Here is a 21,278-nt window from a genome sequence, read left to right as displayed (position 1 = left end):
GCCACGGATAAGCCTGGGGTTAATTTTTCTCTACAAAATAGAATACACCCTGATGGGAGGCCTCATGGCTCAACAGTAGCGTGTCTGACCCCAGAATAGGCCTTGATTTCCTATGGGTGTTATTTTGTTAATTTTCCTGTTAAATACCCAGAAGAGGTGAGCATTCTGGTCTGGTTCATTGGGCTTGGCCTAATGGTACGTCTGGTGGTACAAGAACCTCATTTCTCACAGTGAATTTAGGAAACTGAAGCAAATACTTCTGAAGATATAATAACAATAATGATTCCAGTGACATAGTGGATATTTTAAATTACTTCCCATTTTTCTAAAAATAGAATAAGTAGATCCTTATTGTAGATTGGCAGTTGACTGAGGAAAAACTAACTTAGGAAACGATATTATTATTTTTAGCCACTGGTAGTGGAGAGATTGTTCGATTTAATGTTCCTTGGCAAAATACTAGTCCTAACTACCAAGCTGTGGCTCTTTAAAACTAAAAAGGAAAAAAAGGAGTGAAGCTACAAATCTAAAGAAAAAAACGGCTTATTGTTGAAAATTCATAAATCTTTTTTATCCAACTTAAAATTCTCTAACCCATAGGTGACAAGAAAGCAGGATCATATGAAGTATCTTTAAGAGACCCACATTAAAAGTAAAATGGAACCAAGATATCAAGTTCTTTCTCAACATGAAAACAGTTACTTTGTTTATACCCATTCTTATCTAAGATCTTAGGCCATGAATGTTATAAAAACCACTAACCAAAAGTGCACCTACCAGGTTAGAGTCAATCTTGTTTGCAATCAGGGAGGCATTGTGAGTAGCTGGGATGGATTTTTTTTTTTTTTTTGACCCTGAACAAACAGACTGAGCATTACAGAATGCTTATATTATACACTTACTGGTTCACTCAAAAGTGGGTTGGATATTCCTGGTGGCCTGTGAGATCAAGAGGCTTATATTTCTGTGTTTTCTCAGGGTCTAGTACAAAGCTCTATACTTGGTAGGCAGGTGAATGATGATAAACCTCAACTGTGTCACTTTCCTTCAAGAAGAGCCCCTCTGTATCATAGATACTGTGACTGCAATGGCACAACCCTCTTCCTGTCCCTTTATTTAACCATCACAGGACTATCTCAGGACATGCCCAACTTGTAGTTACACTTAGCCTCTACCTTTCCCATGATGTCATACCATTTGCACAGGGACTTAACCCTCTAATTCATTTTTATACTAGCAAAGAGAATAGGACTATTTGTGAGTTGAAAAGTAACTAAGTAGTGTTTCAAAATGTCATTGTAGCCTGGATATGTATTTGGAGTTTCTTTGAAACTGTCCTTTTCCATGCAAAACACAAAGCCAAAATTGTTGTTGGTTTCCTCTGTGTAGAAGATTAAATTACATACCACCTCTAAAACGTAGAACTTTTCTGAATAACCAACTTGGTTTCCATCTCCAATATAATTAATTTCCATCCAATTCAATTTGGGACTGTTTGTTGTCATCAGTCACAAGCTCTTCACTGTGCATTCACTGCACACTCAACGCTGTGCTAAGTGCTCTTAGCCATTGAGACGTGCACTATTGACTGCTGAATCATTTAGGCAGAGGGGGTGACTTGTTAAGAGGCATACACGCAAGAGGCTGGGGAAGACAGCTGAAAAGGAGTTTAAACAATGGAGAACTATACAAGTTCACCTTTGAATGTGTAAAAAAAAAAGATATATGGAAAGTTTTAGTTGGGAAATATAAAAGAACGAGACAGCTGAAGAGGATTCTGAAGGGTATAATACATAGATGAGAAGCACCAGGAAAGCTTCAAATCATTTTCAGTGGGGCATCAGGTGGGTTGATGCTATTCCGTTTCCACCCTGTGTTCTCTTTTTCAAGATCACTCTTATTCAAGACTGTAAAGATCCCCTTGAATTAATAGAAGCAGAGCTGACTGAAGAAGAGCTTGATGTCCAGGATGAGGTATGATCATTTTCTTCTGAAGAAAATAATTTTGATTACATTTTGAATAATTAGCGTGACACAGATGGTGACGATATCTGATGAAGAACTGTCAGGGAAAATAATTCCCCTAAATGCAAAAAAGGTGGCTTCGTAGAAGGGAAAAATAGAAAATAAGAGTTCTCCTTTGAAGATGTTAAGTACTTGGGGACCTTTTGTCCCAGGCATTTGGGGATGATCAGTGACTAGCAAGAGCCAACACGCTGCTCCTGATTTGATACCTACACCTCCGCATACTGCTCTTCCAGAGACTACGGCCATGGGGTAGGGAAAAGACGAATAGAGGAAATTTCTGAGCCAGGAACTTCATAAGCCTCAGGAATAGTATGTGAGAAACAGAAACCCCTATGACCTTCCTTCACGTGACTGATAACGGCTTTAAAAACACACTCCGCTACCCTAGACTGATTCTGTGTATTTCAGATGCTCTTGTGGCATCAGACTGTTCCTAGGAAACTTGCCTGAACTTGTAGCTTTCCTTCAAGAAGAGCCCCTCTGTATCACAAAATTGACTCAAAATCTGAGTCAGTTTTGCAGCTTCACCACTGGGTAAGAGGTGAACACTGAAGGAAGATCCTAAAATTGTAAAAAGTTGAAAGATTTCTTAGAATCAAGCAGTCTAACATTCTAACCCATGCAGAAATCCTTCCTACTCCATCCTTGGTGAATGTTCGTTCAGCTTTTATATGAATATTTCCAGACATTGGTCACTAGTAGCTTCTCAAGGGACTTTGTTACCTGGTTGGAAATCTCTGCATGTTAGTTGTGCTTACAAAACTGAATTTGGCCCTTCTGTAGTAACCACCTAGGGAATTGAGATCTGCTTTCCTTAGCAACGCAAACCTTCCCACTGGACAGCCCTTCAAATATTTGAGAATAGTTCTCATGTCTCCAGCAGACTTTCTTCCAGTTGAGACTCCCCTAATTCCTTCTGTTCCTCACAAACATGCAGCCAATGCTCCTCTGATCATGATGGGGACACAAAACCCTAAATGTGGTCAGGGCAGCATGGAGATTATTCAACGGTGACCTACCTTGATTTCATCAAGTTATTCCTATTACTGCAACTTAAAAATGTGTTTCTGCCAGCCAGGTGCAGTGGCTCATGCCTATAATCCCAGCACTTTAGGAGGCCAAGGCGGGTGGTTCACGAGGTCAAGAGATCGAGACCATCCTGGTCAACATGGTGAAACCCCCTCTCTACTAAAAATACAAAAAATTAGCTGGGCATGGTGGTGCGCGCCTGTAGTCCCAGCTACTCGGGAGGCTGAGGCAGGAAAACTGCTTGAACCCAGGAGGTGGAGGTTGCAGTGAGTCAAGATCACGCCACTGCACTCCAGCCTGGGTAACAAGAGCGAAACTCCGTCTCAAAAAAAAAAAGAAAAAAAAAAAAAAAGTGTTTCATTTCATAATGGCAACATTAGAAGTTTGGCTTTTATTGAGCAGGGGCCAACTAAAGACTCAGGCATTTTCTTACAAACTATGGCCTAGAAGAGCTCCCTACTTATATTTGTTTAATTGGGTTCTGACACTAATGTAGAACTGCACCTATTTCTGCCAGATTGCATCTTGTTGTTTCTTGTTTACTGACACAGTTTTGTATTATTATTGCTATTTTTTTGAGACGGAGTCTTACTCTGTCACCTGGACTGGAGTGCAGTGGCACAATCTCAGCTCACTGCAACCTCTGCCTCCTGGGTTCAAGAGATTCTTACCCGTGCCTCAGCCTCCCAAGTAGCTGGGATTACAGGCGCCCAACACCATGCCCAAATAATTTTTTTTTTTTTTTGTATTTTTAGTAGAGACGGAGTTTTGCTATGTTGGCCAGGCTGGTCTCAAACTCCTGACCTCAAGTAATCCACCCTCCTCTACCTCCCAGACTGCTGGGATTACAAGCATGAGCCACCGCACTGGCCAGTTTTTGTGTTGAATCTATCATTCAGGATATTTTCTACCCTCCTAACCCCAACTTGGTGTCATAATCAAATCTGATCAGCCTGCCTTCTCTCCCTTTTTCTAGGTCTTGTAAAAATGTTGCATAGAAAAACATTCAACCCCCTGTAGTGAAAGCAGGCAGTAAGGATGACAGGCAGAGATTTTTGTGGAGGAAATACATTGCTTGAGTGAAACTCACAGTACCTGCATCTTGGCCCACCAGCTTAGTGAGACAGGAAAGTTATTATTGACCTGAGAAGTCCTTCTAGCTCTAAGACTCTATGGATATAGGGCAGCCTTAGTTTAAGTAAAAACTCATATGTCAAAATTAGAACTTGAGACTGCTATATTATAGGATATTTATTGATTGCCACATAAAAGAATCATTCAGGGAGGGTTTCTATAAATAGTGAAACAATATAGGACAGTGGTCTCAAGGGCATGGACTTTAGAGCCAGATAGACCTGGTGCTAGTCCTAATTCTGCTAGTCACTGGTTGTGCAGCCCAGGGCAAATTACTTATCCTGTCTTCATTTTAGCATCTTTACATAAAGTAGTAGTAATACCACAGAGTTGTGAAAATTAAAAGATGCATGTAACGTAACAAGAGCAGTGCCTTGTTCATAGTAAGTGCTTAATAAATAGTAATCATTGCTCTTAAAGAAATCCAGTTAAAGTATGATGATTACGGGCCAGGCTCGGTGGTGCAAGCCTGTAATCCCAGCACTTTGGGAGGCCAAGGGGGTGGATCGCTTGAGGTCAGGAGCTTGAGACGGGCCTGACCAACATGATAAAACCCCATCTGTACTAAAAATACACACACGCACACAAATTAGCTGGGCATGGTGGCAGGTACTTGTAATCCCAGCTACTGAGGAGACTGAGGCAGGAGAACTGCTTGAACCCGAGAGGTGGAGGTTGCAATGAGCCGAGATCGTGCCATAGCACTCCAGCCTGGGCAACAGTGAGTGAGATTCCATCTCAAATTAAAAAAAAAAAAAAAGTTTTACCCTATTTCTATTGTGATGACATACACCTAAGATGAACAACAGTAAGCAGCCAGTGCTATAAAAGCATTTGTAAAAAAGACAATGTAGACTTAAGGAGAATTCGGTCGTATCAACACTTTGTTTTCCCCTTGCTTCCACAGGCTATGCGTACACTTGCAACCTGAAAGCAGGCTCAGGAGGTCTATGAGCAAGGACTGCAAGACAAAACGTACCCACTAATGTCCTTCTATGCAAACGTTTTCTGTATTGACTATTTCTTCAGACTTGAAACACTCATTCTTTTTTCTATTACATTTTTATAAATCTTTCATTTGTTTTAACCCCTTAGACATTGAAAGAGAAGCACTAAAACTGTTTCTAAGCTCTATTTGTAAAATAAACATCTTACCCCTAACATGTACAAAATGTTGAGAATTGCACAGATGATTTGGCAGCGTTCAGGATAAGCTGGTGTTATGATATGCTGCTGATCAGCATCACAGTATTGCTGATAATGTTCACGTGGGTACTGGCATATCTCTGTTCAGTTAGAGTGAGTGTTGACCCAACAGCCTCTGTGGTCAGGAGTCAGGTAAGTCAGGAATAATTAATCATAAAGAAAAATCAGTTTTTGACTGACTTGGATATCCATGAGTTCCACTGATCACCACGTAAGTTCACATTTAGTAAATGCTGAAATAAAATTATTAATGCATTTATCAATAAAAGTCTTTGAAAATTACTTGGGATAGTAAGTCAGAGTTTTAAAAATGCAAATTTACTTGGTACCTAATAATGAAGTGTTATTACATATAACCAGAATTTAGGATCTCTTTGATCCTGGAAATGGTTTACTTAAAAGCTACAGAACCAGGCCAATATATTTTAGAAACATTGATACAAATGAATGAAATAATAAAGAAATGTTCATGTTTACAAAAATCATTTTTTTGATATGATAATCATGGATCACAACTGAGATTAAAAAATCACAGATTATTTTGTTTAAAAGTGCAGTTTTAATTATCTTAGTCTATAGAAATGACCATTGCATGGATGGTAAGGTCTATTTAAAATCTGACATAAAAACAGTGCTATTTTGAATAAAAATTTTTTTGATGTGTTTATATAACCATGGTGATTAAAATAAATTTATATTTTTTCTCAAAAATTTTAGCAGTAGGTAAAGTAAATAATCTTTAAACTCTGACCACTTTTTTTAAAAAATTGAACTGCCTATAGTAGTCTATGTTTAAAGTGAATTTTTAAAGACAAAGCAAAGGATTCTAAATGAACTCAATATAAAAACATTCATTTGGAATGTACATACTGAAAACATATAGGTTTTTAAAAAAATCCATATTTTAAGTCCGATTTTTTATATCTTTTATTTTTTTTCTGAGTGGCAACAAATTTTCTAGGTATTATATATAGCACAGGCTTTGGTTTTGGGGACTTCTCCCATATATTTCACACTGGAGTGAATGAAGTTGTATTTCATTTCTAAAGAAAAATAATACCGAGGTCCTCAATTGAGAATGTCTTGCTTGACTGAAAACTACATCATCCTTTGGTATACTCCAGGGATGGATTCCAGGACCCCTGCATTTACCAAAATTTGTACATACTCAAGTCCCGTAGTCACCCTTGCCCAAAGGTAGCATGGCTTCTCTGTTTTCCTTCTGAAATACAACCAGAAACAATGTGTTTATTTCAGAAAGAATATGATTAATGATCATACAAATTGGTTGATACTGAGTTCTGGTTATAAATCTGGTTACAGCATAACTAGGATTATAATGTTGTCTCATTTTCATAGCACTACCTGCTTAAAATGGCAACAAATCATCTCTCTAAAGAGTGAATGTAATAGTCTTGCAGAAAATGAATGAATACCTTTGTTCAATAAAGGAAATATGCACTGCTCACTTTTTTGAAGGAAATACCAAAGTTATGTTTTACAACAGAGTTAGAGTTTGTAAATTCTGGGCTAATTTGTGATGATATAAGACCACAGTGTGACTTGTTTTCCAAGCACATTGTAGGAATATTGTCTCTTCTATGTATTTTGTGAATAGTAAGCATACTTTTAGCTTTGTATTGTCAATGGCAATTTCACTTGAAATTAAAGCTGTCTTTCACCATATTTTTAACCTAAAGGATAAGATTGAAGTATCGTATATGAGTTTTAATAAATTAAAAAATAAAATCATGTGCATTTGAAAATATTCGCGCACATTTGAAAATAAACGTAAAGTTGTCTTTTAAACTACCCAGATGTGTCCTTTCTGAACAAAACTGTTAAATATAACAGGGAATGTGCCAGGAGCAGTGGTGCTTGCACTTGTAGTCTCAGCTCCTTGGAAGGCTGAGGCAGAAGGATCCCCTGAGCCCAGGAGTTAGAGGCTCAGCCTGGGCCACACAGCAAGAGCCTGTCTCTAAAAATAAATAAATAAATAAAAAGACTTCATTCTAAGTTTGCTCTTATCAGTCATCATTATAAGATATTCCTTATAGCTCCAATTCCATTTGTCTCTAATTTCTTTTTGTAGATTTATCAGTGCAATAAACAATATTACTCACAAATATCACAGTTAAACTTTGTCATTCTTATCCAAATATTTCCAGTTTATTTTGTGCAATGGTTTTTTTTATTATTTTAAGCAAACTTTTCATTCTGGCACAGCATACATAAAAAAAAAGGATACAAATCACAGTGTACTGCTTGAAGAAATTTCACAAAATAAGCACACCAGGGTGGCCTGTGCCCAGATCAACAAGCAGAATGCAACCAGAACCACATAAGCTCTCTCATGCTCCCTCTTAGCTCGTTGCCTCAAAGGGCAATTACTGTCCTGACTTCTAAAATCTGTTTTTTTGAACTGCATAGAAATAGAATCAAAGATTATTTCTTTTTTCCCTTTTGTGTCTGTCCTCTTTCACTCAACATTAAAATCACGAGATTCATCCATGTTATTGCATACAGCAATCATTCATTCATTCTCCCTGCTGTGTAGTATTCATTCCATTGTAGAATTTACCAGCACTTATTTATTCATCTTACTGTTCGTGGATATTTGTGCTGTTTCCAGTTTTTGGCTTTCATGAATAGGGTTGCTATGAACATTCTTGTGAGGCATCCTTGCATGTTCCAGAAATGTTTGGGGGTGGAGGTTCCTCTCTCTGGGGCTTAGATCTATGAGGTGACAATTAGTGAAATTAGAGTTATTTTCCATTTGCATCAGGTTAGATAAGAAAGTTTAAAGACAGCTTGGTTTCAGTTAGAATAGCATTTATCATGCAAACAATTTAACAGGGTAAAAAAAGCCACATGAACTTTAATTAAACCATATGAAGTTGAGTTCAGTAACAAAGCCACGTAATGACAAACAGCTAGGAAAAGAATGGGAGAGAGAAAAAATAGAAATAATGAGGGGAGAAGGAAAGGAAGGTTAGCCGGGGAAGTAAGAGAGACATAAAGGTAAGAGAGCCACAGAGAAAAAGAATGACAGGGAAGGAAGAGAAATAAGAAAGGGAAAATTAAAGGAAGAAAGATGAAGAGAAAGGTAAAATAAAAGGTGGAGGGAAGAGAGGGACCAAGAAGAAGTAGAAAGGAATGGTGGGGCAGAGAATTTCATAGTGGGAAAAGAAAATTCAAATATAGGATTGATTTCAGTATAATCATATCCTCTAAGAACTCAGAGAATTGAGCAACACTCCCCCCCTCCACATGCCACACCATCTTCTGAATTCTTTATCCCCCTCACCCAACTCTTTTTATTAATATCGGCTTCTAGTGTGCTCTGTAATTCACTTATTACGTTTCTCTTCCTGACTCTTCCCTTATACTAGAACATAAGCTCCACCAAGGCAGCGTTCTTTGTTTTGTTCCTGGACATATCCCAGGTATTCAGAAGAGTAAAGATTGCCAGACACACAGTAGGGGGGCAATAAATATTGTTGGATGAATGCATTCAGCTAAAGTCAGTGATGCTGAGTAAGGTTAACATAATTTGAGAATGGCAGTCATTAAGTACATAAGACAGTCAGAGTTTCCCAAGCTTTCAGGCCTATTCCAAAGACTACTGTGACAGCTCACCTGCTTGCCTGTCTGCCTTACCTATTGGTCTCCAGAAAAGGAGCTGGGAATTCACTTGTATGTTAACAGAGCACCAGGGCGTTAAAGGCCCTCTTAACATCATCTATACCCATTTTGAATATGCCGACCTAGTTACCCCACTTCATCCTTTTCTTCAGGAACATTTTTGGGCCTGAACATAGAGGTACTGTTTTTGCATAAGGTCTTCTAGTTTCAAGGCCATTCCCAAAGCCTTGTTTTAGATCAAGTGCTCTAATACTCCAAGTCCCCTCCCACATCCTTTAAAACTTTTTATTTTGAATTATAGATGCACAGGAATTTGCAAAGAAATATATGGCAAGATTCCCATGCACCCCTCACCCAGCCTCCCACAGTGTTAACATCTTGCATAGCTACAGAGCAATTTTAAAAAACCAACAACAGGAAATTGGCATTGGTATAAACCATAGACCTTATTCACATTTCACCAGTTACACATGGACTCACATGTGCGCGTGTGTGTGTGTGTGTTGGGGGGCTCTATGCAATTTTATCCCACGTATAGCTTTGTGTAAACACCACCACAATCAAGAAGCTTAACTATGCCATCAGCACAAGACTCTTTCTGGGGACGCTTTCAAAAATGTACTCCAAGTGCAGATATACCTCTCCTCCTGACACTATTCCCAGTCTTATGGGTGAACAAGGACATTCTGAATTGGAGGAGTAGCTCTGATATTAGACTTCCTATAGTCAGGGTAAGTTGAACACTGAATATTCTGTTGTAGAATTCATTTGCAATGACTTCTGGTGAGCCTCCAATGAGGACATATTCTTCCTCTGCAATTTCAGTTTCGCCCACAGCCACCTCAGTCATTGAGGAGCTCTAGACAGTACTAGGGAGCATGTAAAGGTCACCTTTTAGATATGAAAGAATTTTACAAGTCCTTGGCCAGCCAGTGCTGCAAGTTGGGAGAGACTCTTCAGAAGGAAGAACAGGTATGTTCTCATCAAAGTATTTGTAAACTAGTGGCACTGCCCAACACTTGAGGACGGTTCTTATTTCCACATGTTGACCAAAGTAGTCGAGCCTACTCTCTCCAGCTGAATTCACTTCCTAGCTTATCAGTGTGTAGTGAACCAGCACAGCAGGGTCATTTACCCATTCCCTCAAGCCTATGGCATGTACAAAAGAAGGAGGTCTAGACATCTTCCTATTCCCTGACCCGGGAGTATTTGATTGAGTAAGAGAGGTCTAGACCTTTAGAACACACACATGAGCCCGGGAGTATTTGATTGATTAAGAGAGGTCTAGACCTTTAGAACACACACATGAGCCCATGACCTTTCTCCAGTAAGTTCCCAGTTAAGTGGGTAAGGGAAGAAAGTGGTAAGAAATGAGGCTGGAAAGTGGCCTGGGGCCAGCTAATGAGAAGTCCTATATACTACACAAGGAGCTTGGGTTTTATCCTCCAGTGCGGTAAGAGATGAAGGCAAATGGCTGGGTTACATTACCTTGCTAATCCATTCACATGATCTAGGTATCTAGAAATAAATTCAGAAGGTGAAATTAGAGATGAATGAGGCTTTTGTTTTTTAGTTTCCAGAGACAGTAAAGAGGCGAAAGCAGACATACTAACTTTTGTGATTTAGAAATAAAAGCCTTGTTCCATGAATGTGATTTTTATTTTCATAATTTATTCTTTAAAGATAATTTTGATATTCTATTATTTATAATTATATGAAGCACTACTTTTATGAGTAGAAACAGAAATATGTGCTATTTAAAAACATATAAGGTAGAAGTAGATATTGATTTGAGATTGTGGAGTTACCATTTCCTTATAGACACGTTACTGTTTCTATGTGGGAGTCACTGTTTCTTCTAGTTTTTCTTGCTTGTAATAAAGAAAATTTTGGTCCCTAAAACAAAGCAAGGAGTGATTGCCCAATATTTCTGCTTAAACCAGTTATCAAATGTTTACAACAAAATACAGGCTGTGGCAAATGAGCACTGCATGCCTACTGCCACCTTCTCCCAAAGAATTAAAGGGCTTGAGAGTCTGGGAGTGATTCTCCACTCTTTTTTTCCCTAGCTTTTCTTCTGCATAGTAAGTGGCTGGCCTAACCAGAGACAGAGTCAGCCATATGGTGTAAGAAGGCCTGGTATAAAAACCCACACCCAGGGGAGAAATGATATGGAGGCCAAATTTGCCTGCTTCAATAGTGAAGGCTAGTTTCTCTTTTTAGTTACATCTTCCAACCCGCACTTCCACCCCAGGGTACAGGATTTTCCAGCAGTTCCTCATTCATGCATTCATCAAATGCATAATGTGTACCTACTTTGTAATAGACACAGAACTAGGGGCTAGGAATCCAGGGAATGGTTAAAAAAAAAGTCCATTTCTATTCTCATGGAACTTACAGTGTAACATGGGAGATGATCAATAAAGAGGCAAACATATCAAGAAATATATAATGACTACTTACGTAGCCATAGCCATTGTAAGGAGGTAGGGACTGAAGGTGACAAAGGGAGGGCAAGAATAGAGAATGATAAGAACAGCACATTCTCTAAAGAGAGAATATTAAAGGAAGGAATTGGCATGTACAGATCTGGGGGGAAAGTTTTCAGGCAGAGGGAACAGCATAGGTAAACACAACCAAGTCAGGAAAGAACTCAGTGGGGAGGGCGGTTGTCTCTGAAGTGAAAGATTAGCAGCACTGGAGGGTGGTAAGAGAGGAAAGGCAAGGAGGTCACCAAAGCAGGATGCTAAACAATCAAAAGTTTGTAATGGAAAGCACTTAAAGGTTTCAAACTGGGAAAACTATGGTCAGATTTGCATTTTTAAAAGACTATTCTGGCCAGGCGCAGTGGCTCACACCTGTAATCCCAGCACTTTGGGAGGCTGAGGCAGGCGGATCACCTGAGGCTAGGAGTCTGAGACCAGCCTGGCTAACAGGTGAGATCCTGTCTCTACTAAAAATGGAAAGTTAGATGGGCCTGGTGGCAGATCTCGGGAGGCTAAGGCAGGAGAATTGCTTGAACCTGGGAGGCAGAGATTGCAGTGAGCTGAGATTGTGCAACTGCACTCCAGCCTGGGTGACAGAGGAAGACTCCGTCTCAAAAAAAAAAGGAGATTATTCTGAGAGAAATGTAGACTTGTTTGTTTCTATGTGCAGAGAGTATCTCAAAGGATACAAAAGAAACTGGTCATTTTGGTTGCTTACAGGAAGGAACTGGGTGGTTGGGGACAGGGGTGCGAGGCAGAATTTTTACCATGGGCCATTTACTAACTTCTGATTTTGTACCACAAGAAGGTATTATATATATATGTTTATAAATATATTTATATATGTATATATATAATATCTGAAGACTGGAAGTAGGAACATGAAGCAGGCCATTGCAGATGTTCAGGATCTATCTGAAACACACTTAGGAAATCTTAGAGACCAGACAGTCAGGGGAGGAAGTGGGAAGAATTAAGATAATCCTTGTTTTTGAATTCTGGATTGAGCAACTAAGTGGATGGTGATGATAATTATTGAAATATGGGAGAATTGAAGAGGGACAGTTCACAAGCATTGGCAGCTCCATAATTTCTGTTTAGGGAGGCTTATGGGTGGCCAGCTAGTTGGAAGTATAGGCTAAAAGTGATTTATTTAAAAGATGTGTTTCCATAGCATTTATATTAGTCAGGATAGGTTTAATTATATTGCAGTAACCTAACACATACACACCTCTGAACTAAAAAAAGCAAAAACTTCAGTGACTTAGAAAAGTTTGGGGTGGTTTTTTTCTTGCAGAATGTTTGCTGTGGGTCAAGGTATTTTTTTTTCCACCTGATGACGTAGCATTCCGGGCTGCTTTGATCTTAGACATCTATTATCTCAATACAGGATCACCTTGCTTGAAGGCAAAGATGGACAAAACAAAACGATAAGGAAAGCAGGAATTGTGAACCTGCTTCAAATATTTCCACCTAGAAGCAACATGTAGCTTTCACTCACATTTCGGTGGCCAAAGTAAAAGAAGTGGCCAAATATCATACTTCCAAATTTCTAAGAAGGGAAGAACTAAAAAATACTGGGGATCACTAATACTACTTTCTTTTTTGAGGTAGGATCTCCCTCGGTTGCCAGGCTGGATGCAGTAGCACAGTCACAGCTCACTGCAGCCGTGACGTCCTGGGCTCAAGCGATCCTGCCACTCAGCTTCCTGAGCAGCTGGGACCACAGACTTGCGACACTATCCCACGCTAATTTTTTTTATTTTTTGGTTTGTAGGGACAGGGTCTTGCTATATTGCCCAGGCTGGTTTCAAACTCCTGGTGCTCAAGGGATCCTCCTACACACATACATACTTAGAGAGTAGAACTGGTAATGAAAGAAGAATAGAAAATGTACAAGAGGGAATAGATAACTGACGATGTGTGAAGAGACAAGAGGAGATCTAATTTATATAGGACGAATACTCCCTTTCTCCGGGATGAAAGGAAGTAAGCATGGGGTGGGAGTCGGGGGTCAGGAAGTTGAAGGAATGGTTCCACCACAGGCCTCTCCTCTCTTTCTTTCTAAAACAGAAAGATCAGGACAGATCGACTTCCCAAAACGCTCTTTTCAACTTCTTCTCTTACCCAATTTAATTATGTTCCACATTTGTTTGCATCTCTTCTTCACTTTTACTCTTTTATGCTTTTTTTGTCTGTCAACTTCTCCCTGTCTAGCCCCTAGGTCTTCGCTGATTTAGAGGATTATCACGGCCAGTCTTCTGGGATCACGTTGCCCTTTGATACCCAAATGACAAAACAGTCCACCCTATGTGGGAATTCCAGACTTTCCTTCAATTTCTCTATTAATGAGTGCATTCACACTTTTCAAAGTTTATCACCTTGATTCTACAACTCACTTTCAACTGGTATAATAATTCACCTCAAAGATGGACACAGCCTTATTTCCCTCAAACATTGCTAGGATATGTTTAATGAGATTTTGCTTGAAGGCTTAGGGATAACAGAGAGGAGTCAAGACAGAAAAGTAAAAAGTGTTATAACTCAAGTGTCCAGCCCATTTTGTTCTTGCTTTACTACGAGTTTCACAGATATCAGAAAAACATCCAATTACAAAAGCATTGCTGATATTTACTTGTCACGTAGAAAAACTTCCTAAAAACCTTATTTGAACTCTTGTTCTTCCAACCAAGTTATTGCCCTTATGTCAGGTGTCTGCTCCCCTCCCTGCTGCCCAGTTTCCTCCCACAGAATGTCAGATACAAAATCTCTGACTTTTAACAGGGTTCTTCTCCAAATCACACCCTGCTACAACATAAGTAAGAGGAACATATTTCTGCAAAATAAAAATCCCAGTTGTCAGCCATATTTGACCCTTATGCTCCTGAGGTAGTGAGATTTAGTATCACACCATCACACCCAGATACAGAATAGGAGAGTTTCTCAAAGTTTGACTGCCGACCCCTGCATCGGAATCTCCTGGGGTCTGGGAATCACAAACCAGAATATGTTTGCTTATAAGACATCCATTGAGTAATTATTTTGGAGGAAACATCTAGTTTTGGGGCCACAATGAATTTATATATCTCTCTTTATATATTGCATTATTGCTATTACATCTCTTCATGACTTCCAAACTTTTGGTGAAACTTATGTGGGAGATTTTATTTACCTGTAGCTGGTGCCACCTAGTGGACACCACCTCCTAAAACGGTTTCTGTCTCGGATTTTTATCTACCTGGCAAAATATAAGGATGATGAAGACAAAGATGAAGATGGCTACAGTCATGAAGTGCTTATACTATTTGTTAGGCATTGTGTAAGTTGTGATGCTACTTATTTAAATTCATTGGCTAATTTATTTTTTATTTACGTACTTATTATTATTTTTTTTTAGAGACAGGATTTTGCTCTGCGGCCCAGGCAAGAGTGCAGTGGTCAATCGCAGTTCACTGCAGCCTCAAACTCCTGGGCTCCAGCAAACGCCCCACCACAGCATCACAAAGCACGGAGATTACAGGTGTGAGCCACCACACCTGGCCTCATTGACTAATTTAATTTAAAAAACACTACAGGTGGGAACAACTATCCCCATTTTACAGATAATGGAAATTGAGACAAAGAAAGTTGAGTGAATTGCAAAAGGAAGGCCATCCAGGAAGGAAATAGCTGAGCTAAAATTCCAGAGCCCAAACCCTTTAACCCTATTCTAAAACACTGAGTCCATGAAATAAACCAGTACAGTTTCCTTCGGTAAGTGAATGTTGACGGTGTGGTTTAACATCCTGGAGATAGCTGAAAAAGATTTAAATGCTAACAGGTTCCAAGGAAGCAGCTAGGTTGTTTCCTGGGGCATTAAGAAAGGGCCAAAGAAATGTCCTCAACTGCACACTGGGCAGACAAGCCTCATTCTGAATTCCTCTGGTGCCCTTGGTAAAGGTTAAGGAGAACTAGCCTGTCATTTGTACTGCCTCTTATTGTAGAAGATAAGCAAACGGTAACGATAAATAGAATAGCTAAAATTAGGTGAAGACAGACACTCTCCTCCCCCTATCGCAAATTAGAAAGCACACACGCTATTCCAATAACCTGGAGTGTTTATTCCTGACAAAGAAAGAGCGTATCATTCTCTAGCCTTTCAATGAGAGGTTCACTGCAATTGGGTATCAATGTTTTCTCTTTCTAGTATATTTTACCTTCATGGTACTATAAAGGATTTTCTGTGCAACTCAGGGAAATTAAGTCATTCCCAGATATATTAGTCACCTTGGGCTGCCATAACAAAATGCCACAGACTGGGTGGTGTAAACAACAGAAATTTCTTTTCTTATCGTTCTGGAGGGTGGAAGTCAGATCAGGGTGCTGGCATGACTGGGTTTTGGTGAGAGCTCCCTCCATGGCTTGCAGACAGCAGCCTTCTTGCATTGTGGCTCACAAGGCCTCTGGTGTTTCTTCCTATAAGGAAGCTACTCCCATCATGAGACCCCAACCTTTATGGGCCTCATCTAATGCTGATTATCTCCCAAAGGTCCCATATCCAAATACCATCACACTGAGGGTTAGAGCATCCGTATGAATTTGGGGAAGGATATAAACATCCACTCCATAATATTCTGCCCCCTGATCTCCCAAAATTCATGTCCTTGTTGCATGCAAAATACATTTATTTCATCCCAACAATCCCCAAAAGTCATAACTCATTCTAGGATCAACTGTGAAATCTAAGATAAAAGTCTCATTTAAATATCTAAACCAGGTACAGACAAGATTCAAGGTATGATTCATCCGAAGGCAAAATACCTCTCCAGCTACAAACTTGTGAAACCGGACAAGTTATGTGCTTCCAAAATAAGAAGGAAGGAGTGATGGGTCCCAAGCAAGCCCAAAACTTAGCAAGCCAAATTCCATTAGACCTGAAGGCTTGAGGGAATTCCTATTTGGCTCAGTGCTCGGCCCTCCAGAATCACTGAGGCAGTAGCATCACCCCCACTACTAATGTGGGACCACAAACATGCAGCTTTGCTGGGCAGAGACCTTTAAAACCAAGATGGAGGCAGTCGTGCCCTATGCCTTCCTTCGGGGCCTGTGCACTCTTAGCCTGTGGTAGGAGTGGCAGTCCTGATCTCTCAATTGCCTTTGGGATCCTTTTTTCCTTTCCTTGAAGAGTAGTTCACTTTCACAGCTGAATAGCTCTATGGTCCTGTCCTATAAAATCTACGAGGTCAATCAGACTTCCTCCCCTCCCCTCACCTCTCTTCCCCTCTCTCCTCTCCTCTCCTCTCCCCTCCCGTTCCCGTTCCCTTTTATTCCTGACAGGATCTGGCTCTGTTGTCCAGGCTGCAGTGCAGTGGCACGAGCACGGCTCACTGCAGCCTCAACCTTCTGGGCTCAAGCAATCCTCCTGCCTCAGTTCCCCCAAGTAGCTGGGACTACAGGTGCATGCCAACATGCCTGGCAATCTTTTTTATTATTATTTTTTTGTACAGACGGGGTTTCACCATGTTGCCCATGCTGGTCTCTAACCCCTGAGCTCAAGTGATCCACCTGCCTCATCCTTTTACACCTGTAAAGTGCTAGGATTACAGGTGTGAGCCGCCACACCAGGCCCCCTCTTTCTTTGTCCCCTTTAGTTCAAACAGGTGGTGTCTCTGCTGATATAAACCCATCTCTATGCCTACTTTCTGCTGAAATGGCTGATGGTGTCCAGAAACTGCACTCATGATCTTCTAATCAAATGATGTTCAGCTACACCCTTAGTATTCCTTTCAGGACAAGCTTTCTCATCTTTTGCAATACAGATAGGCTAATAATTTTCCCAAACCTTCAAGCTCGAGTTCCCTTTTGCTTAATTCCTTCTTCAATTAACCTCTTTCATTTCACATTTTACTATAAGCATCAGGAAGAACCAAGCTGCTCCTCTGACACTTTGCTTAGTTAAATATCCAATTTAGCCTCACAAGTTCTACCTTCCACAAAAATACTAGAACACAGTCCAGCTAAATTCTTTGCTACTTTCTAACAAGGGTCACCTTTCCTCCAATTAATATATTCTTCCAATGACATGGTCCTCATTTTTGTCTGAGACCTCACCAGAATTGCCCTTCATGTTCACATTCTACTACGCATTTCAAAACACTCCCAGTCTCTCCTCATTATCCAGTTTCAAATCTGCTTCCACATATTTAGGTATTTGTTACACAGCACCCATTTCTCGGTACCAAAATCCGTATTAGTTGCTGCCATAACAAAACACAATAAACTGGGTGATGTAAAGAAAGAAACTTATTTTCTCACAGTTCTGAAGGCTGGACGTCTGAGATGAGGGTGCCAGCATGGCTGGGTTCTGGTGAGACTTCTCTTGCTGTCTTGCAGACAGCAACATTCTCGCTGTGTGTTCACATGGTCTTTCCTAAGCACATGTGTGTGGAGAGAGACAGAGAGGAAAGCTCTTCAGGGTCTCTTCTGATAAGGGCACTGAACCCACCGTGAAGCCCCACACTCATGACCATCGAATCCTAATTATCTTCCAAAGCTCCATCTCCAAACACCGTAAACACTGGGGGTTAGGGCGTAAACATGTGGATTTGGGGAGGATTCAAATATTCAGTTTACAGCACCAGATATCCTTTTTAAATTTCTTTTGTTTACATTTATTTTTGCTACTAATGAATCTGTCTAGAGTTTTCCCCCCAACTTTTAATTATACAGTATTTTAAACACCAGAAATGTTGAAAGGATACAATAGTACACCCCCCGCCAAGATTCACCAGCTGTTAACATTTTGCCATCCTTGCCTTATCTATATGCCTAAATCTACCTATATATATTTTGAAAGTAACTTGCACATCATGATAGTCTACCTCTTATCGAGTCAGCATTCATCTCCTAAACAAAATACCATTATTACACTCAAGAAAATAATTATATTATCTTCTAGCCCATCTATATTAAAATTTCTCCAATTTTTTTATAGCTGTTTTCCCCCAAATTTGGGTCCAATCAATTTCACTGCATTTGAAAAAGTGCTGTCATCTTCTATGATAACAATGCCTTTTTCTGGAATACCTCCTGAGGCTGTCTTACAGCTAACAGTTTCTAAAAAACAAGTAGCAGTATACTCTAAAATAATGATAATGACTAAATCTCTTTAGTTTTATGAATCTAAAAAAGTCCTCCCATCCTTTCCTCCCGTGATGACGTTGGCTTTCTGAAGAGACTAAGTTGTGTTAATGGCATTTTTCACTGTGTTATATTTTAGAGATTCATACTGAAATATTTACCAATGAAATGGGGAAAAAGCTGTTACAAAAATACAGTGCATAATTAATTTGCCTCAGATTGAATTTAAACTTCCCACCTAAGTGGAATCCGAAAGCTTATCAATTGCACAAGTAAACATACCAGATTGACTTTTACATGGCGATAACAGTGGAAAACACTGTATGTTTAGGATTCAGAACTCTACCTAAATTTAGCATAGTTTTAAACTTAAGTTCATTAGTGGTTTAGCTCATCAAAATATGTGGGTGAAAAATTGTAAAAATCCAACAAAAAAAAATCCTCAAATAATACAAGAATAAAATTCTCAGACTCATTCTAAGTCATTCTACTCAGAAATAACCTTCGCTATGGTCCAAATGCTTGCATCTCCCCTAAGTTGAAACCTGACCTCCAATGTGATGGTCTTAGGAGGGGGCACTGTTGAGAGGTGACTAGGTCACATGCTAGATCGTAGGGCAAAAAAAAGGAAAGGTGACTAAGTCTTTAGGTCAGCGCCCTCATCAATGGGATTAGTGACCTTAAAAAGAGGTTCCAGAGAGCCGCCTTCCCCCTTCCACCATGTAAATACACAACTAGGAGACCATCTATGAGCCATGAAAAGGGCCCTCACCAGACACTGAATCTTGCAACATGCTGATCTTAGACTGCTCAGCCTTGAGAATTGTGGGAAAGGCATTTTTGTTGTTATAAGCCACCCATTCTATGATATTTTGTTATAGCAGCCTGAATGGACTCAGACAACTATCATTATCATTGACAGGTGAAAAGCACACCCAGCTATCTCTCTGTATATCTATATGTATATATAGGTAACCAAACTTCTAAAGTACTATGGTATTGTATATTCAACGCAAGGCCTATGTGCCCATTCCTTGCTCTGGCTCTACTCTCCCAATACTGCAGGGGTTTCATCACTGTAGGCTGCGTTTCCCAGGCTCCTGTGTCAGCTGACATCTTTCTGGAATCAGTCAATGAGAGGCTCGTGGAAACTGGAGGGTGTGAGAAAAGGGAGAAGCCAGGGGTATAGTCTTCATATGAGCTGTGCTTCCTTTGGTCCCCTGTGGTTCAGGTGAACACTGCTTTCTCACTTTGTCCCTTCAGTCTAAAAACAGAGTGGCTTCTGGCTATTACTAATCACCATGTTAACTTACTATCATGTTTTGTGTTTTTTTGTTTGTTTTTAGACAGGCTCTTGCTGTGTCGCCCAGGCTGGTCTCAAACTCCTGGGCACAAGTGATCCTTCCATCTCAACCTCCCAGGTAGCAAGGATTACAGACGAGTGCTACCACACCTGCTACTATCATGTTTGATTTAGCTCTTCCATTACCTGAATAACTAATTCCATGTATTAAATTCCCTCATTTAAAACACTTGAAGCAGTTTCTAGTTAGACCCTGACTGCTCTATAAGAGCTGCTCTTTAAATGCTCTAATTTTAATTAATTTTATTTAAAATTGATACAACAAAAGGACATGAAGTAAAAAAAAAAAAAAAAATTCAGTCTGGGCATGGCGGCTCATGCCTGTAATCCCAGAACTTTGGGAGGCTGAGGTGGGCAGATCACTTGAGGTCAAGAGTTTGAGACCAACCTGGCCAAAATGGCGAAACCCTGTCTCTACTAAAACTACAAAAAAATTAGCTGGGCGTGGTGGTGCATGCCTATAGTCCCAGCTATTTGGGAGGCTGGGGTAGGAGAATCGCTTGAACCTGGGAGATGGAGGTTGTAGTGAACCAAGATCGTGCCACTGCACTTCAGCCTGGGCAACAGAACAAGACTCCATCACAAAAAAATTTTTTTTTTCTTTAACATGGGAGTTATTCTTTTCCAAAGGCTCTTTCTAGATTAATAAATCATGAAAACCTCCAAGAAGCTGAATTTTTTATTCTTAATAGCCAGGCATCACTTAATGATGGAGATATGTTCTGAGAAATGTGTTAGGTGATTTCATCATTGTGCAAACTTCACACAGTGAACTTACAAAAACCTAGACGGTACAGCCTACCGCACATCTAGGTTATATGGTATGGCCTATTGCTCCTAAGCTACAAACCTGTACAGAATGTCAGCATGCTTGAGATGTCAGCGGCAGATAGGGATGCTGTTTGGAGCCTTTGCCAGGCCCGCATAGATGAATCACAGCAGAGGCCTCCAGGATTTTTGAGCAACGCTCTGCTATCTTCTGCAAACTACTCTCCTTTTGAGAGACAGCTCTTGGCCTGTTACTGTGCTTTGGTGGAAACTGAACGTTTGACTACGGGTCATCTAGTCACCATGCCACCTGAACTGCCTATCATGACCTGGGTGCTTTCTGACCCATCTAGCCATAAAGTGGGTCATGCACAGCCGCATTCCATCATCAAATGGAAGTGGTATATACATGATAGGGCTTGAGCAGGTCCTGAAAGCACAATTAAGTTACATGAGGAAGTGCCTCAAATGTGAGTACAGGCCTACTCAGGCTCAGGATC

General features: G+C 40.1%; 1 protein-coding gene and 1 long non-coding RNA gene across 5 annotated transcripts in view; one reads left to right on the top strand and one right to left on the bottom strand.

Annotated features, from left to right (window-relative positions):
* The window catches only part of SLC26A4 (solute carrier family 26 member 4), a 54,775-nt gene extending 48,621 nt beyond the window's left edge, over positions 1-6,154 (top strand). For all 4 annotated transcript variants that reach the window (XM_032276307.1, XM_032276308.1, XM_032276309.1 and 1 more), the window contains 2 exons: positions 1,891-1,974; positions 5,099-6,154. In XM_032276307.1, the coding sequence (XP_032132198.1) occupies positions 1,891-1,974; positions 5,099-5,122 (108 nt within the window). In that variant the 3' untranslated portion in view covers positions 5,123-6,154. The remainder of the gene's footprint in view (positions 1-1,890; positions 1,975-5,098) is intronic.
* The window catches only part of LOC116550328, a 48,790-nt gene that overhangs the window by 22,217 nt on the left and 5,295 nt on the right, over positions 1-21,278 (bottom strand). The gene's annotated exons all lie outside the window — the stretch shown is intronic.

This window comes from Sapajus apella, unplaced genomic scaffold (assembly GCF_009761245.1).
Source record: "Sapajus apella isolate SASKATOON/1434 unplaced genomic scaffold, GSC_monkey_1.0 scaffold7, whole genome shotgun sequence".
In the NCBI taxonomy this organism is placed as follows: Eukaryota; Metazoa; Chordata; class Mammalia; order Primates; family Cebidae; genus Sapajus; species Sapajus apella.
This window is presented reverse-complemented; position numbering and strand designations above follow the sequence as displayed.